The sequence below is a fragment of the Patella vulgata genome, chromosome 9 (genome assembly GCF_932274485.2).
Source record: "Patella vulgata chromosome 9, xgPatVulg1.2, whole genome shotgun sequence".
NCBI classification, from domain to species: Eukaryota; Metazoa; Mollusca; class Gastropoda; family Patellidae; genus Patella; species Patella vulgata.
The window spans coordinates 35,187,824-35,214,412 of record NC_065887.2 but is presented as its reverse complement, the minus strand read 5'-3'; the positions used below and the strand labels follow the sequence as shown (position 1 = coordinate 35,214,412).

The window sequence follows — 26,589 nt, the reverse complement described above, 5'->3', positions numbered from 1 at the left end:
AGCCAATAAAACTCACCAATCCCCAAATAAAACGACCCAAGATTGTCTACCGAAGGAGGTGACCGTACATCAAATATGGCGTTAGATAGTGGTCATTAAAATTGTAGATGGCGTTAACCAGGCCTGCTGGTTCTGATTCCACTATCTGCCAGATGTCTTGTTTCTGGATTTCTATTGGTTGGACTAGGGCCACAATTGAAATAAGAAACAAATTACACAATTACTAGTATAAGACTACGAAGTTGAAAAGGGAGAAAAAAATACTGAGACAATCGTAAAAAGATGAGAGAAATTCCGATAGCATTCTTCTTCAACGTATGAGACTTCTTGGCATAATCGAAATGGCATTCTTACAACGCTTGTGCCTCGCGCGCTGATAAAAACATGGCCTTCGGTCGCACTACATGCTGTCATTGACGTCAGTTAATAATGTTCTTACGTCACTTCCAAAACGCCTGAATTTTTCTTTGCCTGTAATTGGTTCCAGGCAAAAATCAATGTCAAAACAATACATCTTCTCAATAACAACAATAATAATAATTATAATTAGAACTTAAATATTGTTTTTACTTTCGGAATTAAATTTAGTGGGTTTTTTTCTTCTTAACCAATAAGACACCAATAGATTTAATATAATTTAAATTTTATCATCAATTAAAAAAGACATATGTATATCAATTTATTTACCATTACCAATCATTTAATGTATTTGGATAATTGTTTAAAAATAATACTTAAACATGTTTGATTTTTCACATAATATTATCGTTTGTCTCTTAAGTTTATTGTTTTAGCTGTGCCCCGTATTACCAAATTATGTCTTACAAAACATACAGACCAAAGTTCCATTTGAATGTTTTTGGATCATATTTCTAATTTTCCATTTAATTTCCACCCGCTCTCTTAGAACTATTATTTTCACATATAGAACTTCTTCCAAGTATCATACACATAGTAAAAAGTATATATTGTTTTCGTATTCATTTCATAGCTTTCAGCATACTGTTCCCTGGCTCCCCATCAATTTGTATATTTGGTTTGCAGTCCTCATTGCTATTTATTCATTCATTCTCTTCTAGAATTATTTATAACTTATAACCGCTGGGGCAAATATTATTACAACAGCAGGGTATTAAATGAACTTGACATATGAGTCATGTCTAAACAAAGCGCAATAAACAGTTGCCTATCAAACCCTGATAATCTTTTTACATATGCACTAAAAAAAATCAGAATTTCTGGTAGCCATCAGCACTGGTCATCGCTCATCATAATTCACTTCCGGTCATCTGGTCTAAGTTAAGGGACATTAAGAAGCTGAAAAGTTCTGGTCAAAGGCCGTTGATTTTGACGATATCCATATTGTCTTATTATTGTGGCCATTAAATGTCAGGATGATATTTGCATCGGGGAAAATGATTCCTATTTCTTGTACAGCCAGTACTATAAGCTCGTACAATCAACGGCTTGTTTGGCATTCTCAGACTTTTGAAAAGGTGACAAAATGTCAGGGTATAGATCGTGGTATTTTGGACCACTTATAAGCACAAGTTTAGGTTTCATTTCATTTAGAGTTAAAAGCTGTTCATCATAGATAGGTCGGAATATCTCTTGGATGATTTCTCTATTTAATTCGTTCCTTCTTCTTTATCATCTCCTGTGTTGTTTTAGATCTGTAGACATCAGTAGACTTTTGTGTGGTAATTGTTCAAGTTTGACCGGGTGATTGTTTCGGCACTTTTTGCGACCAAATCTATTCAAGGATTTTAAACTACAAGTGTTCAAATCTTAGGAATCAATTTCTCAGAAGATGTTCTAGGTCGAATTGGGCAAGAGGTCATAAGGAGGTTAATTTTTTGATCATCTGGTGTTAAAAACTAATCCATGTCATTCTGAACAAACTACGTTAGTAAAACTGAAATCCAGTAAGGTGGAATCTCGAATGAATTTTGCCAAAGAGAAAAGTTGCTTAGTTTTCGTAGCGTCATTCACCAGCTCAGCTGACCTGACAAGGATACCGTTGTAAAGGTTCAAGACAAATGAATGAACAAGTACCTACATATGAAACATTTTGTGGCGTATGCGTGTTAAAATTTATTTTAAGGTCTGGTTGTACTCACGAGGAGAACATGTCAACGAAACAGTTGTCCAAGTTAATTTGTAAAAAAGGAAATATAAAACGAGGACTTGAATTTGAGCCACCTTAAATTGGGAAGGTTAGTCACTGAGCAAAGAGTACCTTTTATTGATTTAAGAGAACTGATTGTTGGCGGCCCGGGATGATTAACCAAAATCATTGCATTTATACAACCTTATCCGTCCATCGTTTCATCAGACATCTTCAGTTTCTGATGGGACACATGCGCACGCTTTCATGGGCAACTTTATTAATTATCATGACATTGGTTGCAATTCTTTTAAAACAAAACATCTTAATGAAGGTTAGATCAAAGCCAAATTCAGAGCATATGGCAACAATAATATTTTTGGGAAATTTACATACATAAATCTTGTCATGAGAGAGAGGTGCACGAGTGGAACGAAAGACAATACGTGGACGCACGCGCTTTAATACGAACATAAAGTTTGGGAGGAGTCCCACGAGACGGGAAATGACAAGAGTTGTTTTAGCCATTTGTCGGGTAATGAAGCCTATCGCAGAGAGTATATAGGGACTAGTTCTATCTTCCCCACGACTAATTTTCCTCGAATTTAATCGTTAATAATTAATCGCAATCTAGCAAATTATCCATTATTCGCTATGTTATCATTACCCCTGACATTTTATTTGCCCGATCATCCGTATCCTGCCAAATACCCGACGCATGTATACCGTCTTTACTCGTTTTATGATTAAAATCTTTAGATAACTAAAATGTCAAACCAAACCCAGGGAGATGGCCAAGAAAATTGCACCTAGGATTGAAATAACAGATAACAATTATCAAATTCATTGGAATGATTTATTTTATACTGTCTCTTTTCTAATTGCGATTCTTTTAATAAATTCCCAGTCAGTTTCTTATCGCACAGTGCTACTGAAGTCTAATAACAAAGAAATTTATATCTAAAGATCTATTCCTGATTTTTTGCTTACTAATTTGCGATCATTAGAACGAGTCTTTATTGCAACAGTATTTTAAATTAAACTTGGAAATATTAGTTCAATTATGCTTCATTTTAAAGAATAAACTTTTATTTTTGTAATTTAAAATCAAATTAGTAGCTTGTCATATTGAATTAAGGAAAGTAATAGGGGAAGGTAAATTGGACCAAGCTAAAATCGGTACAAGTTGGATCCCAATTCTTTCATTTTCGATTCTAGTAAATTGTCTGGAAGAATAACCAACAGTCGTTAGAGGGCATTGTTTGAAGGAATTTCCTGAGCGTTTTGTAAGTTACTTCATAATCGTTAAATATCATCAATACTGCGCTTTTCTTTGCTGGCTTAATTCAATTTTCTATCTAATAAATGGATTTAATCTTGGCTTGTTATCGTGAAAGTCAATAGGTTCACACATATGATAAGTTTTTTAATTAGTTTTAACTTCACCCCACTTAATTAAAATCGATGACAATCATTAAAAAGAATGAACGGGTACAAAACCTGGTTATACTGGTACATCGTACAGTCGTGACACAATGTATAGATACAGGAGTTTTTATCTCGGAAATTCCACATGGGTCTTTATGAATGAAAAATAGGGATTTTATTTCATTTCAAAGGGATTGCGTTCTAATCGAATTAGAATAATCTTCAAACAGGCACTTTGATCGATTATTTTGCTTCAACACCCAGTTGATGTGTGCAAGCTATGGGGAATTTGTTTTAAATATCTGAAACGTGTGGTGGTCATGTTTTAATCCAAGTATATTGATATAAAACAAATTAAAGTTTATATATTGACCAGTAAAAGTTTGTACTGTGATTTTTTTCTTTATCGTGTACAAATTGTTGAACATTTATATCATTTCCAATATTACAGATATTGCAAAATTACGAAATTATGGTCCAAATTGTAATTCGCACGTGAAAATGTAAAAAAAAATAAAGCTGTTAGAGATTTGTAGAATGGTACGAATTGTCCATTAAGGCTATCGGTTGGTTATGCACAATTGATTACATGTGAGGTTTCACGCGCAATGAAGTAGTTCCGAGCATTCTGATTGGTTCAAGTAGTATATACTAAGTATGGAAACTCGATGAAGTATTTAACTTGTTGTGGTCACCATGAAATATCGGGCCCTTATTTCGTCTATGCCACACCCTTACACTCATCCCCCGGGCACACCAGCAGGTGAGTTTTTCATTTACGTTGCAAAATGGTTCTTCATAACTTAGCGTAATGCTGTTATATTTACGCACACTACACTTTGAATCCTCGCCAAACTTTGCGGTAATTTGCCGGAGAATATGTTTACTTTATTTATAAGAATTATTAGCATTGAATATCTCTTATTAGCATTGAATATCAATTATTAGCATTGAATATCAATTTCTGAAATACAATTTCTCAAAATAGTAGTTTTAAAATTGAAAATATCAACAGAGATGACCGTCGTTATAAAATGTTTTCATTGTTGTCTGTTTACATTTAATCAAAAATTATCAGGAAGTGTCAGTATTCTATTAATTTATTATCTAATATTTTAATATTATGCTTTGTATTTGATATTATTTTTGTATGTTTTGCTGGTGAGTTAGTCAAAACATGTTTTTATAATTGGTGGGAAATATTTGACCATAACAATCTGACAATGTTATTCTATGTTTGGTACTGGTATAATTGATATAATAATGGCAATATAACAATTAATATCATTAGATAAACAATTCATTTGTGTAGAACTTACAAATTATGTTCCCAATATTACATTTATCATACAAATAAATATAACAATCAAAGTTGTTTAATATTGTCAATCATTGCCAATTCTATTAATCTTAAGAATAATTCCAGTCTGATACTGAATAGATCAGAATGCATGGAAAACAATATTCAATAATTATTCCAATAATCCCACAAAAAAAAATATTTCAAAAGATAAATTTAATGGGAAAATAGGATTTTAAAAAATGTGTGTACATTTTATTTTAATGGCAAATTATTGGCCTTGTTATAACATAACAAATACAACGAAGTTATATTATTTATATTTTATGTATTTGGTTCATCTAATAACAACATGTATTATGGAATATTCTTATATATTCAGACAATGTAATACGGTGCAGATGTTCCGCTACACAGTAATAATTTGTATATTAGTATATGAATCTATATATATAATACAATAAAGCTCTAATTATCTAATTATTGCTCTGATGGTCTTTTAGTTTGGCAATGATATGAATTATTGTGAAATACACACGACTGAATAATAGTAAACTTGTTGACTTCCGTATTTTATTTTTTAAAGACCATATAAAACATTTATATACATTCTGGAAGTTTATATAGTTAGTATTATTCATCTTTTTACCAAACACTATGTACCATGATTTTTAATACGTTATATTAAGGGCAAAAAAAGATGTTAAAAATCAATGTACCATTTCAATATGTTTAAATCTCCATATATATATAATTTTTAAAAACGATCTGAACAAATTTACAATTACTTTGAAAGACCTTGCCTTTACTGCGTCTCCTTGATGCAAACCGTTATTAACCAGTCGAATATTTAGATTTGGATAATGAATATCAACTTTTAGTGTCATCGAGTCAGTTGGGGGGATGCTCGCAATTAGAGTTTCTGTTTAAATTTTAGTTTTATGACCCGCCTTGCACGCCCCTTTCTAATGTTGACATCAATTAAAACATCGGTATATTTAGCTTCATGAATAAAATCCAATCCGTCATGCATTTGTTAACCAATAATTTTCACTGTCGTCTGCTCGTGAGCACGTGCCATTTAACACCTGCATACGGCGTATTGAGGTTTAGGGTAGGAGACTGGTTTACCGCCCTATCAGGGATTAATTTATATCAAGATGAATAAAGTGTTTATTAGTGCCATATACGGGTATTAAAGAGAAGAGGGGTAGAACAGTAGAGCAAGTACTTGAACATCCCATTGACTATAAAAGGCCAGTTGAAATCGTTCAGTTGACTGGACGGGTGTTCATCTATACTAGCGACAGGAAGAATCAGTTCGGAAATATTTATTGCTAATTTCTCGGATAATCATTTTCAATATCATTCGTGATTTGGTGAGTTAGGAAATTTTCTATGTTTATGACAGATGTTACATATTTGACAAAACATTGGAGTTGTTTTCGTTGTTTATTAATATTTTTTAAAAAATATTTCACTAGACATACGACAAGTTACAACATGGTTAACAGTATTTATGATATTAATGGTAATATGTTGATTACTGATCAGAACGGATATTACATAACAGTTTATTTATTTTCTTACTACGCGTGACAAAAATTCGCACTCACAGTTATGAACTGACCGAAATTATTGATATTTTACCAATATGATTGTGGGGGGAACATATTTTGTGGGAAGTTTTAACAAATTGAAATATACTATGATAAAAGTCTTGTTCATTATTTCAGGATATCATATTTTTGAAGATTTTTTTAAATACAAAAGGTTATGTTACTTTTCAGGTTAATAAACAAATATAGTGATGTTTGTAATTTTAAACTAGTACAGCAGATGAATCACATAAAATTATAATTAATATCATTCATTGTTCAATCATTTGTTATAATTTACTTGAATTTTTTTCTCTCTTTTCTATTTTACAGGTCTTTCATCGGATCCACCGAGATCGACCTCAAGTACCGTAGTAAGCTCGTCGCCTGCGGCATACGAGCATAGACCTGTAGAAGAGGCTTCGTCCTCGACCCCCACCCCAAGCGGGACAATAGCCACTCACGAAAAACCAATGTTGCTCCTACAATCACAGGTATGGATTATTTTATATTGCATACATTTATTTATCGGGTTATTTTTGTTTCTAAAAACAAAACAAAACACAAAGTGGTAGATAAGGAATATATTTTTCTCGGAATAGATATATATTATTTCAATGGTCCTTGGTAGATTTGCCGTAAAAAAAAGTAAATTGTACAATTTTTTAAAATTAGTGCATTAAGTTTAAGATTATTTTTTACACTCACTAAATCAAAAAGTGACCCGTGATGAAAGGTTTTCAGTATTGTAGTATAATGCGGTTGTACTGAGAATTATTCGACTTTTGATTTTTTGCACTTCCATTTAAGACATTGGTATAAACATCATGTCGTATTCATATAAATCGTGTAATTAATTTAACCATTTATAAAAGATCACAAGAAAACAAAGTGTAGGGTACTTTAATTATGTTCCACATTTCCTTGCCATATGTTTAGGCACTCAGTGGTTAATATTCTTAACTGTCGGCACGTGTAATGCACGCGTAGGGTACATGCTGACAAATCTCTCTCATTCATATTTTCACATGAACAGATTGGGAACTGAACATTTTTTTTATTATGATCACTCATCCATGAATACAACTTTCAATATAATGAAGTAGTCAATGAGCTAAGAGTGAAAAAAAGTTGGATTGTAACGAGATAGTTGGGGCAATATTTACGGACTTGGCAGTATGTGGCATATGGCTGCCCATCGCTGTGGTCGATTCGCCATTAGGTGTGTGTAATGCGCCAACCTCGTTTTATAGCGATAAATACTATTAAAAGACCTGTTCACTGACTTGATTTGATTGATGCGATTAAAATAATGAGTGTAATTTGGTGGTTCATAAACTGATGTTTGCTATTGGGAGGGGTTTCATGTTGTACGCTGCACATCAGTGATCAGTATAGAATGTACATAATATCCTGTAATTTTCTTTAAATTTTATGAACAAGACAGAAACTTTTATCTTGTTTACTGTTTATTATTTATAATGTAACTATTTATTTAAGGGGGTTCAAAGTGTTTTTATTTTTGATTTGTTTGCTCTTTGTTGTGCCTATATTTTATATCTTGTTCAATAATAATACGAGTCTCTTTCATTGCGATTATCTGCAGTCCCCGGAAATAAAAGGCATGTTGTTCTATTCTAGTTCTAAGACAAACATGTCATTAGATTCTAACGAATAGTTGATGATTCAAAGGGCGTATGGCTCAATTCATTGGAACCTTAAAATAGACGAAAAGAGGTCTAAAAGCCCATATTAATGTAATATAAAAGTATATAAAGTGATTTTTATTCAAATTTAAATTTTTTTATTGTAATTTCTAATCAATTATCTTCGGAGAAATACGTGAACAGACCAAATTTAGCGACAGTCGTTTACGCCTGCTTAGTCCAATCTACGCGTTTTTTTATATTATTATTTTAGTCGTTTGTGAATTAGTCATTACTAATTACTTCTGTATTGTCTTGTCAGATGTGTTTCTTTGTCCATTACAAATGGCGCCCGATACTATAGAATACACGACTCATGTACTGATTTTAAAATTATGTCTTAAATATTAGAATCCCACATTTTAATGGCAAGATAACAACACCAATTTTGATTGAAATGGATCAATATTGAATTTTGATTCGAGCTTTTAGTTTTTAATTTGATGGAAAATATTCAGTTAGAGGTTTAGCTACTTTAACCTTTAAATTTTCCACACATTTTCTAGGATTTCTCTAATATTCTCTTGGGCTATCTTGTCTTCATCCAGAAATATACATCTAATGTGCGTGTCTTCATAGAGCTTTTTACATTTATTTCAGACAAATTACGAGTCGGCGCCAGGAATGGGCGGAAATCATTATGGAGCGTACACTGGAAATATCACTCCGCCGACAACAATGGCCGACATAGGCGTCTTCTCCGCCTCTTTCTCAGTTCCTATTCCGGACTTCCAAGCAGATCAGTCTTTTGCAAATGAGGACATCTCTGAAAATTATGCTTCCGGTTATGAAAGCAGTCAATCCAGCTTGACAAGTTTCCAAGCAACAGAGCACACACAATCCCAGGCTTTTCACGAGCCTTACAGTTTTGAAGGGAGCTTTGCCTTACAACAACGCGAACCTTCCAAACAGTCATATAACTTATATCAAGATCATACGAATCTTGGACACGAAAAGTATGGAACACCTGTTACGTCATATGATGACGCATTTCAAGCTTTTACCCCAAGTGAAACAGAATTCTTTCAACATCGTTTCTTGGACAATCAAAAATCTTATCTAAAACAGCCTTACAGTGAGAATCAGGAACTATTCACCCAGACACATCTGGGATTTACTGATATGGACAACAAACAGTCATTATATCACGCTTATGACAATCCCAGTCACTACAGCTCGGAAAATCCAACTTTTCCCGGTTTTGCTACTCCATATTACGGAAATCAGAGTGTATCGTGTGCAAATTCTAGTTTTTCATTTACGAACCGCCCCGTGCCTGCCTCTTACTTAGGTGATTTAAGTATTCCTATGACCTCACAGCATTTACAGAGAAGACCGTCATTATCCATACCGACACCACCTACACCGGATATGTAAGTATTCAAAAGTCAAACCAACCAATAAATAAACTTTCTATTATTATCGTATTGCAACAAAATTAAAAACAAGTAGATAAAAAAGTATAAAAAGCCAGTAATTCAGAATGTATTTGTGACAGTGCTGATTCGACCACATAAAATATGTTTTCGTGGCCTCTTATTGAGCTGAATTATTTTTTATTTAGGCTTGAGCGTCAGAAATACCAACTTCAGTCACCAACTACACCTCCTACCCCCAGCTCATGTCGTTCATCTCCTCCAAGAGATCAACCAATGAAAGAAAGTCTACTATGTGCTGTATGTGGTGATAATGCCGCCTGTCAACATTATGGTGTTAGAACCTGTGAAGGATGTAAAGGCTTTTTTAAGGTAAATTTTAATAAAATTTTAATCTACCATAAGGCAACCTTTGAAAATTATTAATTTATATTAATCGTGTTTTTTTATAGCCAAATTTTGTTTTTTGTAAAATATTTCTTACAAATTTGTTCTTTTATTGAGAGCGTGGAAGCAGATATTCAGCTTTCAGAACAGTAATCTCTACAGAAATCATTGTCTTTAAAAAGAACCCGTCTGTTATTTTTTTACAGCGAACAGTGCAGAAAAATGCCAAGTATGTCTGTCTGGCAGATAAAAATTGTCCAGTTGATAAAAGACGTCGAAATCGGTGCCAGTTCTGTCGATTTCAGAAATGCATGGCCGTGGGAATGGTCAAAGAAGGTAGGTGTTTTTTATAATGTTACTTGTTTACATAAGCTCCACATGTAATGTAAGCCATATACTCGAATACATGAACAAATTCTTTATCGAAGAAAATTTCTTGCTGTGCTATCAACTTAGAACTGTTAATATCTATTACCACTTTAAGGGATTCATAAAGCCAAAAAAAAAAAAAATAAACAAAGTTAGCCGCCAGTTATTTAAATATCCTGAAATTGAATGAACGTATCCAATAAGGATGCCAAGTGTGTGTGTAGAATTGGTATTTTCTGCACTGAGATCACCCTGAGCAGAATTCGACCGGTGTTATAATAAATTGTCCTAGATAGATATAAAGTAGGTCTGCCGTGATTCAAACAATACCAAAGACAAAATGTCAGAGATCAAACACTTCGCGTGGTTTGATAGAAGATCATTCACTCTATTAGCCCTGAGTAGAAATCTGGCTTCAAGTCTTTCTCTACAAATTAATGAATCTTATTGTTTTGTTTCTTGTCAAGTCTTTAAACACCCCTCCTTCTTCTCACCCCCAAAACGTTATTATATTTATCGCAATAGTAATCAGCCCGTACTATAACTTGTGATCATGTTGAAACTCTCAAATACATGATTACCTGAGGCTTGTTAGGCCGCTTACAGCATTTACAGATGTTTCTTGTAGAATGGCCACTTCTTCAGCAGCAGGTCGCATCCTTATCATTCCATCACTGACATCTGCACGTGCGGACTGACCACGTGACGAAAATGATCCCTATCGTCTGTTTTTGCTTACAAAACACAGCTATAAGCTATGTCTAAGTTTCACGCAGTAAAATAATATTCCAAGATATTTTGCCTACAGCATGGGATAAATTGTTCCGTATTGCCAAAATATTGTTGCCCTAAACGTTGGCCTTCTCTCAAGATTTGGAGAGGATGTCAAGCTAAATATATTCCACATTTCATCCTAGTTTTAACCCAAATAAAATATCCTCACTTCCACTTCAATTTAACATATCGTTAGAAAAATATTTCGTCTATTTTGTTTGAGCTGCTGTCGCTGTGTGGTTTCATTTTTCTCTGAACATGCCAGATTATTAAAGAACGTATAAATATGCTGGTTAAATAAAAGACTATGTAGCATACGATGTCAACATCTGGATAGGAAATGTGGTATTCCGCAGAGCATTTTAGCAAAATATAAGAAGAAAATTATCTAAATGGACAGCAGTTGTTGCGTCATTGAATAACTGTGGGACCCAAGGAATTCTTTAGAAATGCTTCATCTGAAAAGCTACCGGTCTTTGGTGTATTCCTATTGCACTATGTATTTCACATTGAATGAAAAACTGTTTATATGTCAGTGCCTAATGCTAATATTTGTTTACGTTTGGAAATTTAAAAACCAAACAAAACTGTAATATAAGAGTTTGGTGGAATACTTTAGAAAAATTTAATTTAAATATTCATTTCCGGTACCAACCCCAATTTGTGTTACAATTCATGTCTATTTTAAAATCTCTATTATAGCGTGTCTTTCATATGTAACTTATCTTTATACTTGTAGTTGTAAGATCTGATAATCTGAAAGGAAGGAGAGGGCGACTACCATCTAAACCCAAGAGTCCACAGGAATCTCCACCATCTCCACCAGTGAGTCTGATCACAGCACTAGTTCGAGCACATGTAGATACCTGTCCTGACATCCCGAACCTCGACTATAGTAAGGTAAGTTGACTGGGGTTGCTTTATACGTAATGCATTAATCTTTACACAGTTAACGTCTATGAATCGATAAACAAATCCAGGTAATTAAAATCACGACAGGCTTTTAATTAAAAAACCTTCTTTTTCTTTTTAGTTTCGAGTTCCAGGTGGTATGGATGAAAATGTTAAGGAAGACAATTTTAAGATGTTTTATGATATCCTCATCCAGTCGATAGATATCATCAAAAGTTGGGCTGAGAAAGTTCCTGGTTTCACAGATCTGTGTAAAGAAGATCAAGATTTGTTGTTCCAATCGGCGACACTTGAACTCTTTGTGCTGAGAGCGGCTTATAGGTATGTCCATTTTCAAAAAATTTAAGTTCGCTTTTTATCTGCAGAGAAAAGATGTCTTTATTGTTGTTTTTTTTACGGTGATTCGAGGACACGGCTTATCTCTAGCAATTGTGTTATTTGTACCTATATCTATTAATTAGTTAATATATATAATATATAATTAACCTTTATATTTGTAGGGTACAAACAAATGATGATAATATAGTGTTTGATAACGGTTTGGTGCTACACCGACTACAGTGTTTGGGAATATTTGGTGACTGGGTAAACTCTATCGTTGAATTTGGATTAAGTCTCCATAGAATGACCCTTGACCTCTCTTCACATGCCTGTATGTCCGCCCTTGCTATGGTTACATGTAAGTATAAAATTAATATTTTTAAGTTTAGATTATCAACGGCTTTTTTTTAAATCAGTTAATACATTCTATTTTAAAAACTGTAGGTAAATACCAAATATTGTGATGAGGATTAGAATATGTTCATCCCTTTCTCAGAAGTTTGCCCATTTCTCAGATGCTCATCCCTAAGATGTTCATCCCTTTATCAGACGTTCATCCTTTCTCAGGAGATAGTTGATTTTTATATCTGTATTTTTCATTTCAGTGCGCCACGGACTCAAAGAACCAGAAAAAATGGAAGAACTTCAGATGAAGATTATTGACTGTTTGAGGGATCACTGTACTTATAACAGTGACGCGCAAAAGAAAACTCACTTCTTCTCCAAGATCCTCGGAAAAATTGCCGAACTCCGGTCCTTGAGCCGCGAGGGATTACAACGTATGCTACAGTTTAAATTAGATGAGATACGGGCGCCCCCTGTTATAGAAAACATGTTCTTATCAAGTCAACTTCCGTTTTAAATTAACTGTAAAAAGAAAATGTGATAAGACCCGAAAAGACAATAATTTAGATCATTATCCAGATTCAGGGTCAGTGGATAATGGAAACATACAATCCATGATTCAGGGCCAGTGAATGGTGATGAGGATTGAACTGGGAATTATAAGAAGAAGAAGAAAAATGAAGACTGTCTGAAAACTGCACAATTTTAACATTAAACTTTTATTACTTCTTTAAATTTATAACATCACATGTTTTATTTAGCACACTTCAAGATTCGATGACGTCACTCGTCTTCGCTGTCGCCAAAATATTACGTTTATATGGTTATGTTACTTGATGTAGTGTGGTGACTTAATTTATAAATTATGTAATATATAGATATTCATTTGTAATATATGATTATTATTAATATTATTCTCTTAATAGTTTTAATAGTGCTAGTACATTTTCATAAGTGTGCAATATCTTATCATTATCTCTACCTCCGCTTCAAACTATTTACTTTCAAAAGTAGATAACATTATGAGAGTAGTTCCGCAGAATAGGAGTCTGTGCAGTTCAGACTATTGAAATGGCAGCTAAATCAGAAAAGGGCCAAAAGCGGAGGAAAATTTACAACGGTTGTAACGATTAAATGGAAGGTTGTTAATTGCATAATTATGTATTTTCTCTGAATACTGAAACAGTATAAATTATGATTGTCGAACATTTCGATTGTTTGTGTCAAAGCTGTTTTATATTCAAATACTAGTACATAGGTCACATCTGGCACGTCTACATTGTCTGACACATTTTACACCCCCTCCCTTTTGTACCTATACTAAATCTATGTCCAGTCACCCCTCTATTTAATTAATATACCATTGTGATTGTATACTGATGAGTGAAGACTGTAAAAAATGATGGAAGATCACTGAAATGATAAACCTACTTGAACTGTATATTGGGCACCTTAAGTAGGTCACTTGTACATTTTAATATCTTTTTACCTATATATATATTTTTCTACTGACCTTTTTAAATCAAATTTTAATGTAAATTAAGTATTTTACCGGTGAGCCAGTTAAAGATGACTTGATTTCATTAGCTTGAGTAGTTGATCAACAATTCTAGTTAGAAGGGGAAATACTAGATTTAAACCAAAATATCGTGACTTTTAAGGTATTTAAAAATCAATGCCATTTTTTTTCGAAACTGATTTTAAAAAAAAGAAATCATTAATTTATCAATTAAAAAGGCGTGGGGTCTAGAATGGCGAAATTAAGAATCAAATCCTGAAATCTCGAAGTTCTTCCTTATGATTACATTGTTAATAAGATACGTGTTTAAAATTCGTTTGTTTTCGAGATTCTTGTGTTAAAAAAAAACGAAACGAAATTTACATATTTATCAAAGACTTTTTTATTATCAACTCGTAGTCACGTGATACAGTCTCGTCCCCGTTATTGTTCAACTATTTTTTTTTTCAAATTATTTTCAATATCCACATTTGATAATTCACTGTTGCCGAAGTAACCTGTAGCTTTTTATTTTAAAATTTGCCTATACTTATTAAGCAGAGATGTTTTAAATACTTTTGTAGATATTTTGTTATTTATTAATACATTTTTATCGTATTTTGTACGTGAAATTAAGTGTCCCATAAAGTGCTAATGTTATATTCATACACAGTGTTTTCCATACAATATTTCTTCAAATGCTAGTACACGTGTTCTTTCGTTCTTATTCAAAGTTAACATTTTTACATTCAAAATGAATTCCGTTAGGTAATATTATGTAGCACTCTTTTGTCCTGTATAAATTGTTCTTGCACTAGTTTATGTAGGCACCCGGAACTTGAACAATTATCACAATTAATGGATTTATGTGACTATGGTTAATATAAAATATTAAATAATTCGGTAGGGTATCAGTTGATGTCTAAGTGCTATTTAAATCAGTATTTTCCTCCCTTTTCGTTATCATGCAAATTATTTGGTGCATTTTCATTTTAATTGTGGTGTTTTCGTATTATGCCAAAGACTTGCCCCTTTGGTTTTGTTTTATTTCCACCAAAATCCGTGTCATAAATTGCCTATTGAAATGGTTAAATATCGTTATTTTTTATGTATCTTTATGACGCTCCTCTCTTTAAAACATGTTATAATCAAAGGTATTAACCCAAAATTCTACTTACTATAAAATACTAGTCTGTATGCCAAAGTTGAATATTTATATATATTTATATATATTCCCTAACAATATATATTGTTATGGAATACAGAAATAGTCATAATGATTTTATTAATTAATATATTTATATCATGCATAATGGTTGGGTGTGCATTATAGACAAGGTGGATTAAAAGCATAATTGATAATGGTAATTTAATATTATATAATATTCAGTCATAATAATAATAGATGTAAGCAACCTTTCTCTGAAACAATGTGAATCTGATATTCTGCTTACTTTAAAAGGGTATTATGTAAGATTTAGATCTTAGCTCGAGAGCTGGCCGTTCTCGCTAGAATATTTAAAAAAATAATAATGCAAAATGAATATATTGAAAATTTCATTCAAATTACTTTATTTTGAGCGAAGTTATCAATGGTTGTAGTTTTGACAAGATGTGTGCAATTATCGTAACTGCCATACTGGTCATTCGAGTCTTAGCCTCACTTCTCCATTTTTAAATTAAATCATTAAATGGTCTAATCGTTCTAATCTACTTAAAATGTGAACCTTCCCATGGCATCGAGAGTGCATTATGGCCTTGTTATGTTAATTAGTGTCTAATTAATAATCTATATAACATTTATAGCCCAAAGAAAGACCTGCAATAGGCAGATTTAGCTCTTACATAATGCCTGTATAAGTAAAATTAAAAATAGCATACCCGATCTTAATTGAGGTTTTCGAAAAGAAATTAGATAATTACATCTGGAAAAAAAAAATAAATTTGATCATTCTTCATTCCAAATATAAGATTTAAAATCAAAAATATTTTATTTGTCATGTGATAATGAATCTCATGGGATGTATTTAACGATATTCTAGTCAAATTACATACCTTATATTATTATTGTTATCAGTTATTATTCAGTATAGATAAATGTATGTCCCACGCATATTTACACTTCAATCCCTCTGTAAACTAAGAACATCACGTATTAATTTGTACAATTCACGATTTCAGCTTATCATTGTGATTGACAAATCTAGAATCTGGCATAATATTTAGATTTTAGATTTTTAATTATCAAAATCCAAGTAAGGAAAATTGATATTGATATAAAACAAATAAGAAATGATGAGACGAAAATATAATCATTTTCAATTGAAAGATAATTTTGATAAAGAAAATTCTGAATGCCATAGTTTCTCAATCTATGATATAGATGATTTTAATTGTGGATGTACCTATGAAGTCACAAAACATCGCCATGGACGTTCACGATATAAAAGACATTAACTATTTTCTCTACCGAAATGTCTTTGACCATTGACTATTTTCTCTACCGAAATGTCTTTAACCAATGACGTTTTTCTCTACCGAATGTCTTTAACCAATGACTATTTTCTCTACCGAAATGTCTTTAACCAATGACTATTTTCTCTACCGAAATGTCTTTTTGAAGATTTATATTCTTTATATATGTATATTTCCCTGAGAAACTTGCTGTCTTTATAGATTGTAATTTAATCCTTATTTGTTGTCTATTTCCACATCCCCGACTCCTCGATATGGTGACACGCGTTTGCTTATTTAATTAGATATCTATTGATTATTAAATGAATTACAATTAATAATATTTGACAATGTCATATCTACGTTGTAAAGAGATGGGACTAAGCCAAGCTTAATCAACCCGCTATTCTATATAATTTTGTACAGACAATATGAAATCCAATAAAAAGTGTAAGATCTTGCTGAGTGTTTTTCTTGTTTGTGTATATCAGGAATAATTAGGTAACCTTCTAAATGTAAGGGGATTTGAGTCATTGGCAACCCCATGGCCTGTATTCGTTCTGCCAAATGAACAAGAAGTAAGGACTTTAAAAAGTAGCTCAAGAATAAAAAAAAAAAGAAACTGTCTGATCACTGATGATTCAACCTGACGAAGCAAGGGGGAACACCATCACAGAACTTTTTTTATGTAATGTACTTGCTTCATAGCACAGCTTCTATTTGCCGTGGATTTCATGCACGTATACATTGTGGATCCCCATCAAAATCAATAATGGTTATATAAAGTCCCAGGGTTACGAGCAGGTGGAGAAGCAGTCCAGTGACACTTAAATCTCATGTACAAAATTGTCCAATTCGACCATGTACTTCATTGATCAGAATACAATATCAAAACTAACAAAATCCAGGGTGAGTTCTTGCTTGTGCTCGAAATCCCGATGGAGATTGCTAGCAAGATTCCGTCCTATGCCGCGCTACTAAGCATTAAAAGTCAAGGCGTCAACGGGGAGATAACTCGGCAATTTGTGATTCAAAAGCTCGATATTTTTCAATGAACAATCCAGGACCACCGTCCTGCACCACTGACAAGAATTTTGTCAGCCAACACAGGTGTCGAAGCCAGAGTCTGTTTATGCTATAGTGAGCCAAAAACTTACCTAGTAAACGTCTGCCTCATCTACAATAACTTCAAACTGATCTCAACTCAACTGAAAATCATGTACACCAAATCCAGCATCTCTTACAGACACTCGAGAATTGTAGGGTTCAAACATAAGATGCCCGTTCTCAAAAATCACAAAATTAACAATTCCACAACATTTGTGTGTAACGTGCAGTCCTACATTAACCTATAAGAAAAAAAAACACAAAAAGGACACAAATGGATTTCCAGAGCCGTATTTGCCATGGTGCTACTGGAGCAGCTTAACCAGAGCTCTCAACTTAGAGCCTCATAATAGACTCGCCCCACCCCCACCTCACCCCCTCAAAAATCTCCAAATTATCAATATCGCCACTTGTAACGTGCCACCCTAGATTAACCTATAAGTAAAAACACACAAAAAGGACAAAAACGATTTTCCAGAGCCGGATTTGCCATGGTGCTACAGGTGCAACTGACTCAGACTTCTCAACCTAGAGTTTATAAGTTTAAGTTTATAAAATTTGGGTTCGATCTGGGTTATAAGGGGAACCAAGATCGGACTTTGGTATAGCTCTCGTTACTGCTGTACATTAGCATTCAAAGGCGCGTTACAAAAAACACCAATCTATATCTATATCTATATATATATATATATATATATATATTATTCAAAAAAAGTAGGGGATATTTGATTTTTAAGTGTTATTAAAGTCACCTAATGAAACTGACGAAGAAACAAATGACAAAATGAAATGAAGTTCACATTCATCGATTTATTCCAAATGATCGTTAGACTAAGTGAGGCACAGACTGACCATTATAAGGGTAAAATGATACCCGGGGTCAAACAGCAAAGTTACCACAGCATCACAACCAAGTCAGTAACGGGTAAATCCTCCTCTGTTTGCCAAACAAGCATTGATCCGACGTAGCATACTCCTAATGAGACGTCTAAGGTCATTTTGGTCCAGATTGTCCCATTCCTGTTGCAACGCAGCAGCAAGTTCTTGGACATTGGCAGGACGTTGTTGACGTTGACGTAACCTCTGTCCAAGCATGTCCCAGACATGCTCGATGGGGGAGAGGTCGGGACTCAGTGCTGGCCAAGGTAATGTGGTGATGTTCTGTTGTTGGAGGTAACCTGTAACGATCCTGGCCCTGTGACACCTTGCGTTGTCATCCTGGAAGATGAAACGGCGGCCATGACGTCGTGCGAACGGCCCAACATGGACTGCCAAGATGTTGTCCCGGTAGTACTGGCCTGTAACACGCCCTGCAACAACATGTAAAGCCGTTCTTCCAGCAACAGTGATGCCTCCCCACACCATAACAGAACCACCCCCAAATCGATCATGTCTGATGACGTTAACGTCTTGGAAGCGCTCGTTTCGACGACGCCACACCCTCCTACGTCTGTCCAAAAAATCAACAGTGCTCCAGCGTCGATTATCCCAGTGTTGACGATCCCTACACCAACGACGTCTTGCCTGAATGTGATGATCTCTCAAACAAGGGATCACGCGAGGACGTCGGGCGCGAAGGTGACCCCTATGCAGTCGATTCCGAATCGTCTGGCCACTCACTCTCACACCAGTGTCTGTTTGAAGACGAGCGCTGATCTGATTTGCTGTGATGACACGATTTCTCAAGGCCAAGGTACGGATAAATCGATCCTGGGCTTGAGTTGTCGCCCTTGGTCGACCTGAGCGTGGTCTGTCCTGTACAGATTGTGTATCACGGTATCTTGACCATAGCCTGCTTATGACAGACTGAGAAACATTCATCGTCCGCGCCACAACCGCCTGTGTTGTGCCGATCTGTAGCATGCCAAGGGCACGTAACCTTTCATTTTGGGTAAGCCGACGCATATCAAAATTTGTTTTCTGGTCACTAAAACAATTAAACTGATGTTTCCACCCTGGAATTCAATGCCACAATGACTGTAACATTCAAAGTCAGAGTCGTGCAAATCTTGGGTTGGACCCCCATGATGATCCCAAGCATCACCTGCATTCCATGCGGTAGCTATTGGTGCGTTTGGGCGTCACATGTAACTGGAAATGTTTCTTCTGTTAGGTTCTATAGTGACATTTTTCGTAGTCATTTGCATATTTTAGTATTATGCCCCCAAAATCAAATATCCCCTACTTTATTTGAATAGTATATATTTGTGATTGCCGTTTGTCTGTCTTTCTGTCTGTCTGTCTGTTCGGGGTTGGCGGCTACACTAGGTCTGCCCCGAGTCTGAAATTTGGGGTATAGGGGTAGCTCGGACCGGGGAGTAACAAAGGCCAGGTGGCGTTAGTCTACCACTTCCGGTTTCGGAGTTATGACCCCCCGAGCGAAGTCTGTCTGTTCTGGGTTGGCGGCTTCATCTGCCCTGAGTCTGAAATTTGGGGTATAGGGGTAGCTCGGACCGGGGACTAACATAGGCCAGGTGGCGTTAGTCTACCACTTCCTGTTTCGGAGTTATGACCCCCGTTCGAAGTCTGTCTGTTCGGGTAACTCGGACCGGGGAGTAACATAGGCCAGGTGGCGTTAGTCTACCACTTCCTGTTTCGGAGTTATGACCCCCGAGCGAAGTCTGTCTGTTCGGTTTTGGCGGCTACACTAGGTCTGTCCCGAGTCTGAAATTTGGGGTATAGGGGTAGCTCGGACCGGGGAGTAACATAGGCCAGGTGGCGTTAGTCTACCACTTCCGGTTTCGGAGTTATGACGCCCGAGCGAAGCCGGTCTGTTCGGGGTTGGCGGCTACACTAGGTCTGCCCCGAGTCTGAAATTTGGGGTATAGGGGTAGCTAGGACCGGGGAGTAACATAGGCCAGGTGGCGTTAGTCTACCACTTCCAATTTCGGAGTTATGATCCCCGAGCGAAGCCGGGTATCCTGCTAGTATTTTATAAAGAACATAACAAACATATAGTATACAATATGGGACAATGGCAATTAAATCACTTTTAATAGATTTTTATTTATTCCGGGAATGCACGCTTATAAAGATACCAGCCACACTGCACTGAAGGGAATCGATAGAACATAAACATGTTGAACGTCTATTTAAGTTGTGTGAAATTAGATCTTTTAAATAGTCAGGGGCCAGATTATTCAGGCACTTGTAGACCATGACAAGGAGCTTGAATTCAGCTCGTACTTTTACTGGTAGGATGTGGAGCTCTTTGAGTGCAGCAGCTGGGCTTGGGTATTTATAGATACACTAAATATCATTTTGGCGGCCATGTCTTGGACTCTTTGAAGAGGAAGTAAGGTAGAGGCTGTGAGATTGACATAGAGACAGTTACAATAGTCAATACACGAGAACACCAGAGCATTTACTAGTTTTTAGGCAGGTTGGCTTGTTTAGAAACGGTCTCAATTTCCTGAAATTAAATAATGTCAGTATTGCATGTCGGGATTTGAGGGGGATATGAGATTTAAGGTTTACATTGTGATCAAAAGTAACCCCTAGCTCTGTGTCTCTATTTGAACTGGTCACCATGATCACACCGACTTTCACTTCGATTGCGGGTTATTCGATTTGTTATCATTCATCTTCAAGCGAGTTTTGTGCATCCAAGTCTTGGCATTATCCATAGCGTATGTAAGACGTGCTAGAGTTGCTAGTTTAGCGGATGAGTCAGAAGTTTTCCAACCGACGTACGCATTATGGCGTATTCTATTAGGTTAATGCCTTCACCAATAGAGTATTATTGCAGTGTACTAGCATAGCGTGTAAAAACGAAATGGGCCGTTTATGCTACACTGTGGCACAGATGAATTGGTGTAAATTGCATCGGAGGAAGAAACATGAACATTGATTTCAAAGGTTCTGTCAATGAGATATGAAGCTATCCATTCTTTGACCTTACTACAAACACCAAAAGATGTTCCAAGGACGTCCAAGAGAAGCTGATGATGAACCGTGTCGAATGCGGTGCTTAAATCAACTGCGATAAACGCGGTGAACTGTTGTCGTTCCATGCCCCACAGAATATCATTATAGAGCTTTAATGTTGGTTTTCGGTACTGTAGTTTTGCCTGTAGGCACTTTGGTATGCTGGTAAGAGTGATTGTGAGTCAATGTGCTGTGAGAAACTGATTAAAGACGCACTTTCCACCAGTTTTGAGAGAAAAGAAAGGTTATTTACAGGTCAATAGTCTTTCTTTATGCGCTCTAAATTTATTTTTTTGAGCAGCGGTTTTACTATTGTCCTTTTATAGACTTAATTATATGACAGATTATGACGGCGAATAAGTCCACATGCTGCTTAATTAAGTTAGAGGGTAGAGGCTGCAAGTAGTGGGCTTTGCCTTTACAATGAGATGTTTTTTAGCCTCGTCTATTGGCAAACAGGTAAAAGAGTAGAAAGGTTGAATCTTGTCCAGAGTAGGAGGTTTGTGTAATGGACTGTTCTCTAAGATTTGTGGAAAATTGATGCAAAATCTACGGCAAGCATAGGCGTAGGAGCCGGGGGGGGGGGGGCAGGGGGGCATTTGTCCCCAAAAAATTTATTTTCGGGCAATGAAAAATTCGACGACCTTTTTTTTCTATTAACGTTTAGAGAAAAAATATAACTAACTTATTTCTATGAGATCCACACTGCCCGAAAAGTATTTTCTCGTCTTTTTCTTGTCCACTGCATGCCCGAAAATATGCCCGAAGCTCTCTTATGATATGTATGCCCGAAAAAAACGGTATTGATTTCGGGCAATTTTCTCTTATGCCCACCTGAATTACTTTGAGCTCTTACGCCTATGACGGCAAGTAGCTTATCAGTAACACCCTCGGGTAGTGGATTAAACTTGTTTGATCCTGTTAGCTTTGCGACTGTGTCGAATAATAGTTTCAAATTGTTTCCAGTTTCCACACGATTCGTGTGTATTTCGTATAAATTGTTCTTTTGCTTTTCTCAGATGATAGAAATAGATGTTTCGATTCTATTTGAATCCGTTCCAGTTTCGAGGTGTTTTATTTTTCTTCCAAATTCGCTCAGCTTGGAGTCAAACCATATATTTTCTGGTCGAACTGTACACGTTTTTAACCTAATTTGGGTGTGCTTATATCTAAAATAGCTTTAAGGGATGTGTTGTAGTCATAGACAATAGTATCAATGTCTTTAAGACACATGATCGGTAACTTTGATAGCATCTTCCCAGAAAGAGTCGTGATCGATAGATTTGATTTTTCGAAATTCAATCCGTTTCCGGAGCAGGCAGGACTGGTTGACACGTTGAGAGGTGTCCAGCAATAAATGCATGATCAGATAAATAATCTTCAATCAAGATATTGTTTATGGTGAAGTCACTATTTTCGTGGATAAGAATTAAGTCTATGTGTTGAACCGTCAATTAATCGATTTAGAGAGAATTTCATTAAAAGCAATTACTTCGGGATCAGACTGCTTATTAACATGAATATTGAAATCTCCAGCTATTAAACGACGATTGCAGGTTAAAAGTACATCACTGAGGGAACCAGGGAATTCAGTAAGAAATGTCGAGAAGGGCACAGGATGATCAGCGGAAGGTGGGTGTCGGTAAACAACAATCACATGTATAACTTATCAGCAGTTCAATAATTGCGTATACAAACGACAGTACATTTGCGGACTTAATAATCTTGTATCTGATATAAGATTTGAGAAATATTCCAATACCACCACCGTTTCATCCAGTCCTTTTAAAGTTTATGGGAATGTATCCAGTTAGTCTCAAAGATGCTGTTCCAACGGCATCGCGATCCTTCAACCAAGTCTCGGTATATAGAAATCAGTTGATTCCGTTTGGATGTGATGAAGGAATGGACCAACTTTATTCTAGATTGCTCGGATATTTGTTTAGCCAGATTTGCATTGGTTATTATTGTCATAAGAGGTTGTTTCGGGATAGGTTGTCATTTAGATTTCCACCACCATCACCACCACCACCATCACGCACCCAAATGAACCAGAGATGAGACACTGGAGAAGCGTTATCAGATGACATCATGGACCTGGGCTAGATTAGATATTGTAAATTTAGCATGCATAATATGAATAAATCGAATTTTTATTTTATAAAGCTTCTACAAATATCCCTCTGCTCATCTACATTAAAACGTTATTCAAGAAACCAATAACGGAAAATAGTGAATGCAGTTTGGGGTACACAAGTACATTTTGAGATTATTATTGGCGTCAAACTCATCGTGCCATAAAATACAAACATTTCTGCTTCATTGAATGAAATTGTTGTCCAGTATTCATAAACTTATATTCCCCTATCACTTGGACTCACTTGGTTGACAAAAAGCTAAGTTTGGTAGTAACACTGTTTTTTTTTACAAGATCAAACTGTAGATAACAAGACAAGTAATAACAAAGACGACTAGCGGGGCAAACGGGTTCAGTAGCAGACACGTGAGTAAATAAAGCGGCCCAATGTTTAATTGAAAGACAAAATTATAATAAAAAGAACACTGCCTAATTGGACCAAAAGCTCCATGTAAATAAAGGGTTTTTTTTTGTTTAAAGGACAATTATTAGTATTGGTAAACATCACATAAAGACCTTCAGATTTTTAAATTATTTGCTAATTTCTTGATTATTGTTACTACAATTATTTACTTAAAACATTTATCTGTAGACATCTACGGAGTATACCAATGAACGTTATGCAACCAGAGTAGATGATAAAAAACAAATCATTAACATCAATCCATTCTATATGAAATGTGCCGTTGGCACGGACTGGTGATTTTAATATACCGGATTCAGAGGTATTGTGTCACCTTCATTCTACTCAAAGATATTAGAACGTAGTTTTGTACTCTCGCTTGGTGTTGGTTTCAGCGATATATTTTTGGTCAGATCCTGTTTAGTCTGTATACTGCTCGGTTCAGGTGTCAAGAACTATGGCCTTCTTATCTAGATCAATCAATTTATAATTTATGAAAAAGTGGTCAACCCCTAAAAAAAATAATACAAGAATAGTTTCTTGATGGTTTCTGGTAGTGACGGGTGAACTGAATGACACCCTAAATTGGAGTACCGAAAAGTCCTAAATTTTAAGGGTAAAGTTCAAGTTTTTAAGCCATTTTCTTATAAAAGGTACAACTTTAGACAAACACAAAATCGTCAATTTTTAAAAGAAACAGATGAAACTCACGCCTTGCTTTAAGTTGTCAGGGTCAAACCTTTAAATGGCGTGGTTTTCATAGATGTCCTATGCTCTCTTGAACCATTTTCTAGGAAATCATTACCCCAGAAACCTGCTGCCCGGAACCCAAATTTAGAAAGGGGCATAACTCTACACTGTTTTATTATAAAATATTAATTTTGGTCTATAAATTAATGTTTTTACTTTTTGGTTCATTCTTTCCATTTGAAGATATATCCAGGGTTCCCCTATCCCCACAACCTGCGAACGAGAATCCGAATTTACGAATAGTCTTAACTCTGCAGTCTGCATTGCATCATCATACAGCAACTTTGGTATATGAACTAAGGTTTTTTGGGGTCAATATTTCGTTTGAAGATATACTCATGGTAGTATCTTATACCATTTTCGGAGTATCCCTTCCTCCAACACATAATTACGCGAATCCAATTGTCTTCGTAACTCGGAACTACTTTATCGCTTACTGGCATATGTATTATGTATTTTTGGGCCCCACCGCCAATAACCTGAATACGTGGAGGATGAGTGAAGCAAGGCAAACAAATAGATTTGTAAGAAATTATTTACCAATTTGTTCTTCATAGAATGAACCTTACTGCCGTCCATATGATTTCTAAGAGTGTGCTTTTCATTACCTGAGCAACTTTTGCCAAAATATGCGCCATTCTCAGTTTATTGGGCTATATAGCGTTATAGTTTGCATCACATTTAATGTTATATACATTCGTGAACCTCCAGGGAAGTTCAAAGTTAAATACATTATGTTGAATTATGCTGTACAGGCTATTTGAAATAAGGATGTGGCTTTTTAGTTTTTATTCTACTGTATGAGAAGTCCACTGTGTGATAATTCTTGGAAGTTTACATGCCAAATCACATTCCATTTATGGCTTAATTTTTTATGCCACATAGTAAAGTCAGCATTTTAAAATATGAGATAGTGTTGTTCTACAAACTACAAATATGTTAATGGAATTTTTTTTGTATCATATTTTACAGCTAGTTAATTTTTAGCAATTATGAATCTTATGTTTACCAACATTTTTTCGGGTGATCTGGGGAACTACAAATAAGTGTTCTCTTGCATGGTGATGTCAATGCCATTGTTGATACGTTATTGCACCCTTTTCTTGGCCAGAGTGTATGGTAAACAATTATTGATTTGGAATGTAAGTTACCGTGTGTCACCATGTCATATGTAAACTTCCAACAATTATTAGAGAGTGAGCTTCCGTACATTAGAATAGGAATAAAAAAACACATCCTTATGTAAAATAGCCTGTGTAGCAAAAGCAGACACATGAAATGAACTTTTGCCGGGTGTATAACATTAAATCTGGTGAAAACTATAACGTTGTATAGCCCAGCAAACTGGGATTGGCGTTTATTTCAGCAGTTAATGAAAGAGCCATTATGTGCATTAGAAATCATAGAGACGGCATCACGCTTCATTCTATGAAGAACAAATTGGTAAATAATTTCTTTCACATCTATTTGCTTGCCTTGCTTCACTCATCCTCCACGACATCAGGTTATTGTGGGTAGGGACAAAAAAACCATATACATACCAAATAATTATGCCAGTATGTGATGAAGTAGTGCAGAGTTACGAATATTCGTAAATTTGGGTTAGATGTCACGTGGTTGGCATAAGGGGCCACCTAGGGCATATCTTATTCGAATTATTGACCCCAAAAACTTTAGTTCAGATACCAAA

General features: G+C 35.3%; 1 protein-coding gene across 5 annotated transcripts in view; it reads left to right on the top strand.

The window, feature by feature from the left end:
• Window positions 1-17,035, top strand: part of LOC126832018 (probable nuclear hormone receptor HR38) — a 32,747-nt gene extending 15,712 nt beyond the window's left edge. For 3 of the 5 annotated variants that reach the window (XM_050562700.2, XM_050562699.2, XM_050562697.1), the window contains exons 2-9: window positions 6,767-6,927; window positions 8,740-9,512; window positions 9,704-9,887; window positions 10,109-10,238; window positions 11,785-11,945; window positions 12,079-12,278; window positions 12,458-12,636; window positions 12,884-17,035. In XM_050562700.2, the coding sequence (XP_050418657.1) occupies window positions 6,907-6,927; window positions 8,740-9,512; window positions 9,704-9,887; window positions 10,109-10,238; window positions 11,785-11,945; window positions 12,079-12,278; window positions 12,458-12,636; window positions 12,884-13,140 (1,905 nt within the window). In that variant the 5' untranslated portion in view covers window positions 6,767-6,906 and the 3' untranslated portion in view covers window positions 13,141-17,035. Of the gene's footprint in view, window positions 1-1,599; window positions 2,217-4,045; window positions 4,299-6,766; window positions 6,928-8,739; window positions 9,513-9,703; window positions 9,888-10,108; window positions 10,239-11,784; window positions 11,946-12,078; window positions 12,279-12,457; window positions 12,637-12,883 lie in introns of those variants that run through there. The other 2 variants (XM_050562698.2, XM_050562696.2) reach the window with 2 other exon arrangements.
• Window positions 17,036-26,589: the final 9,554 nt, after the last annotated feature.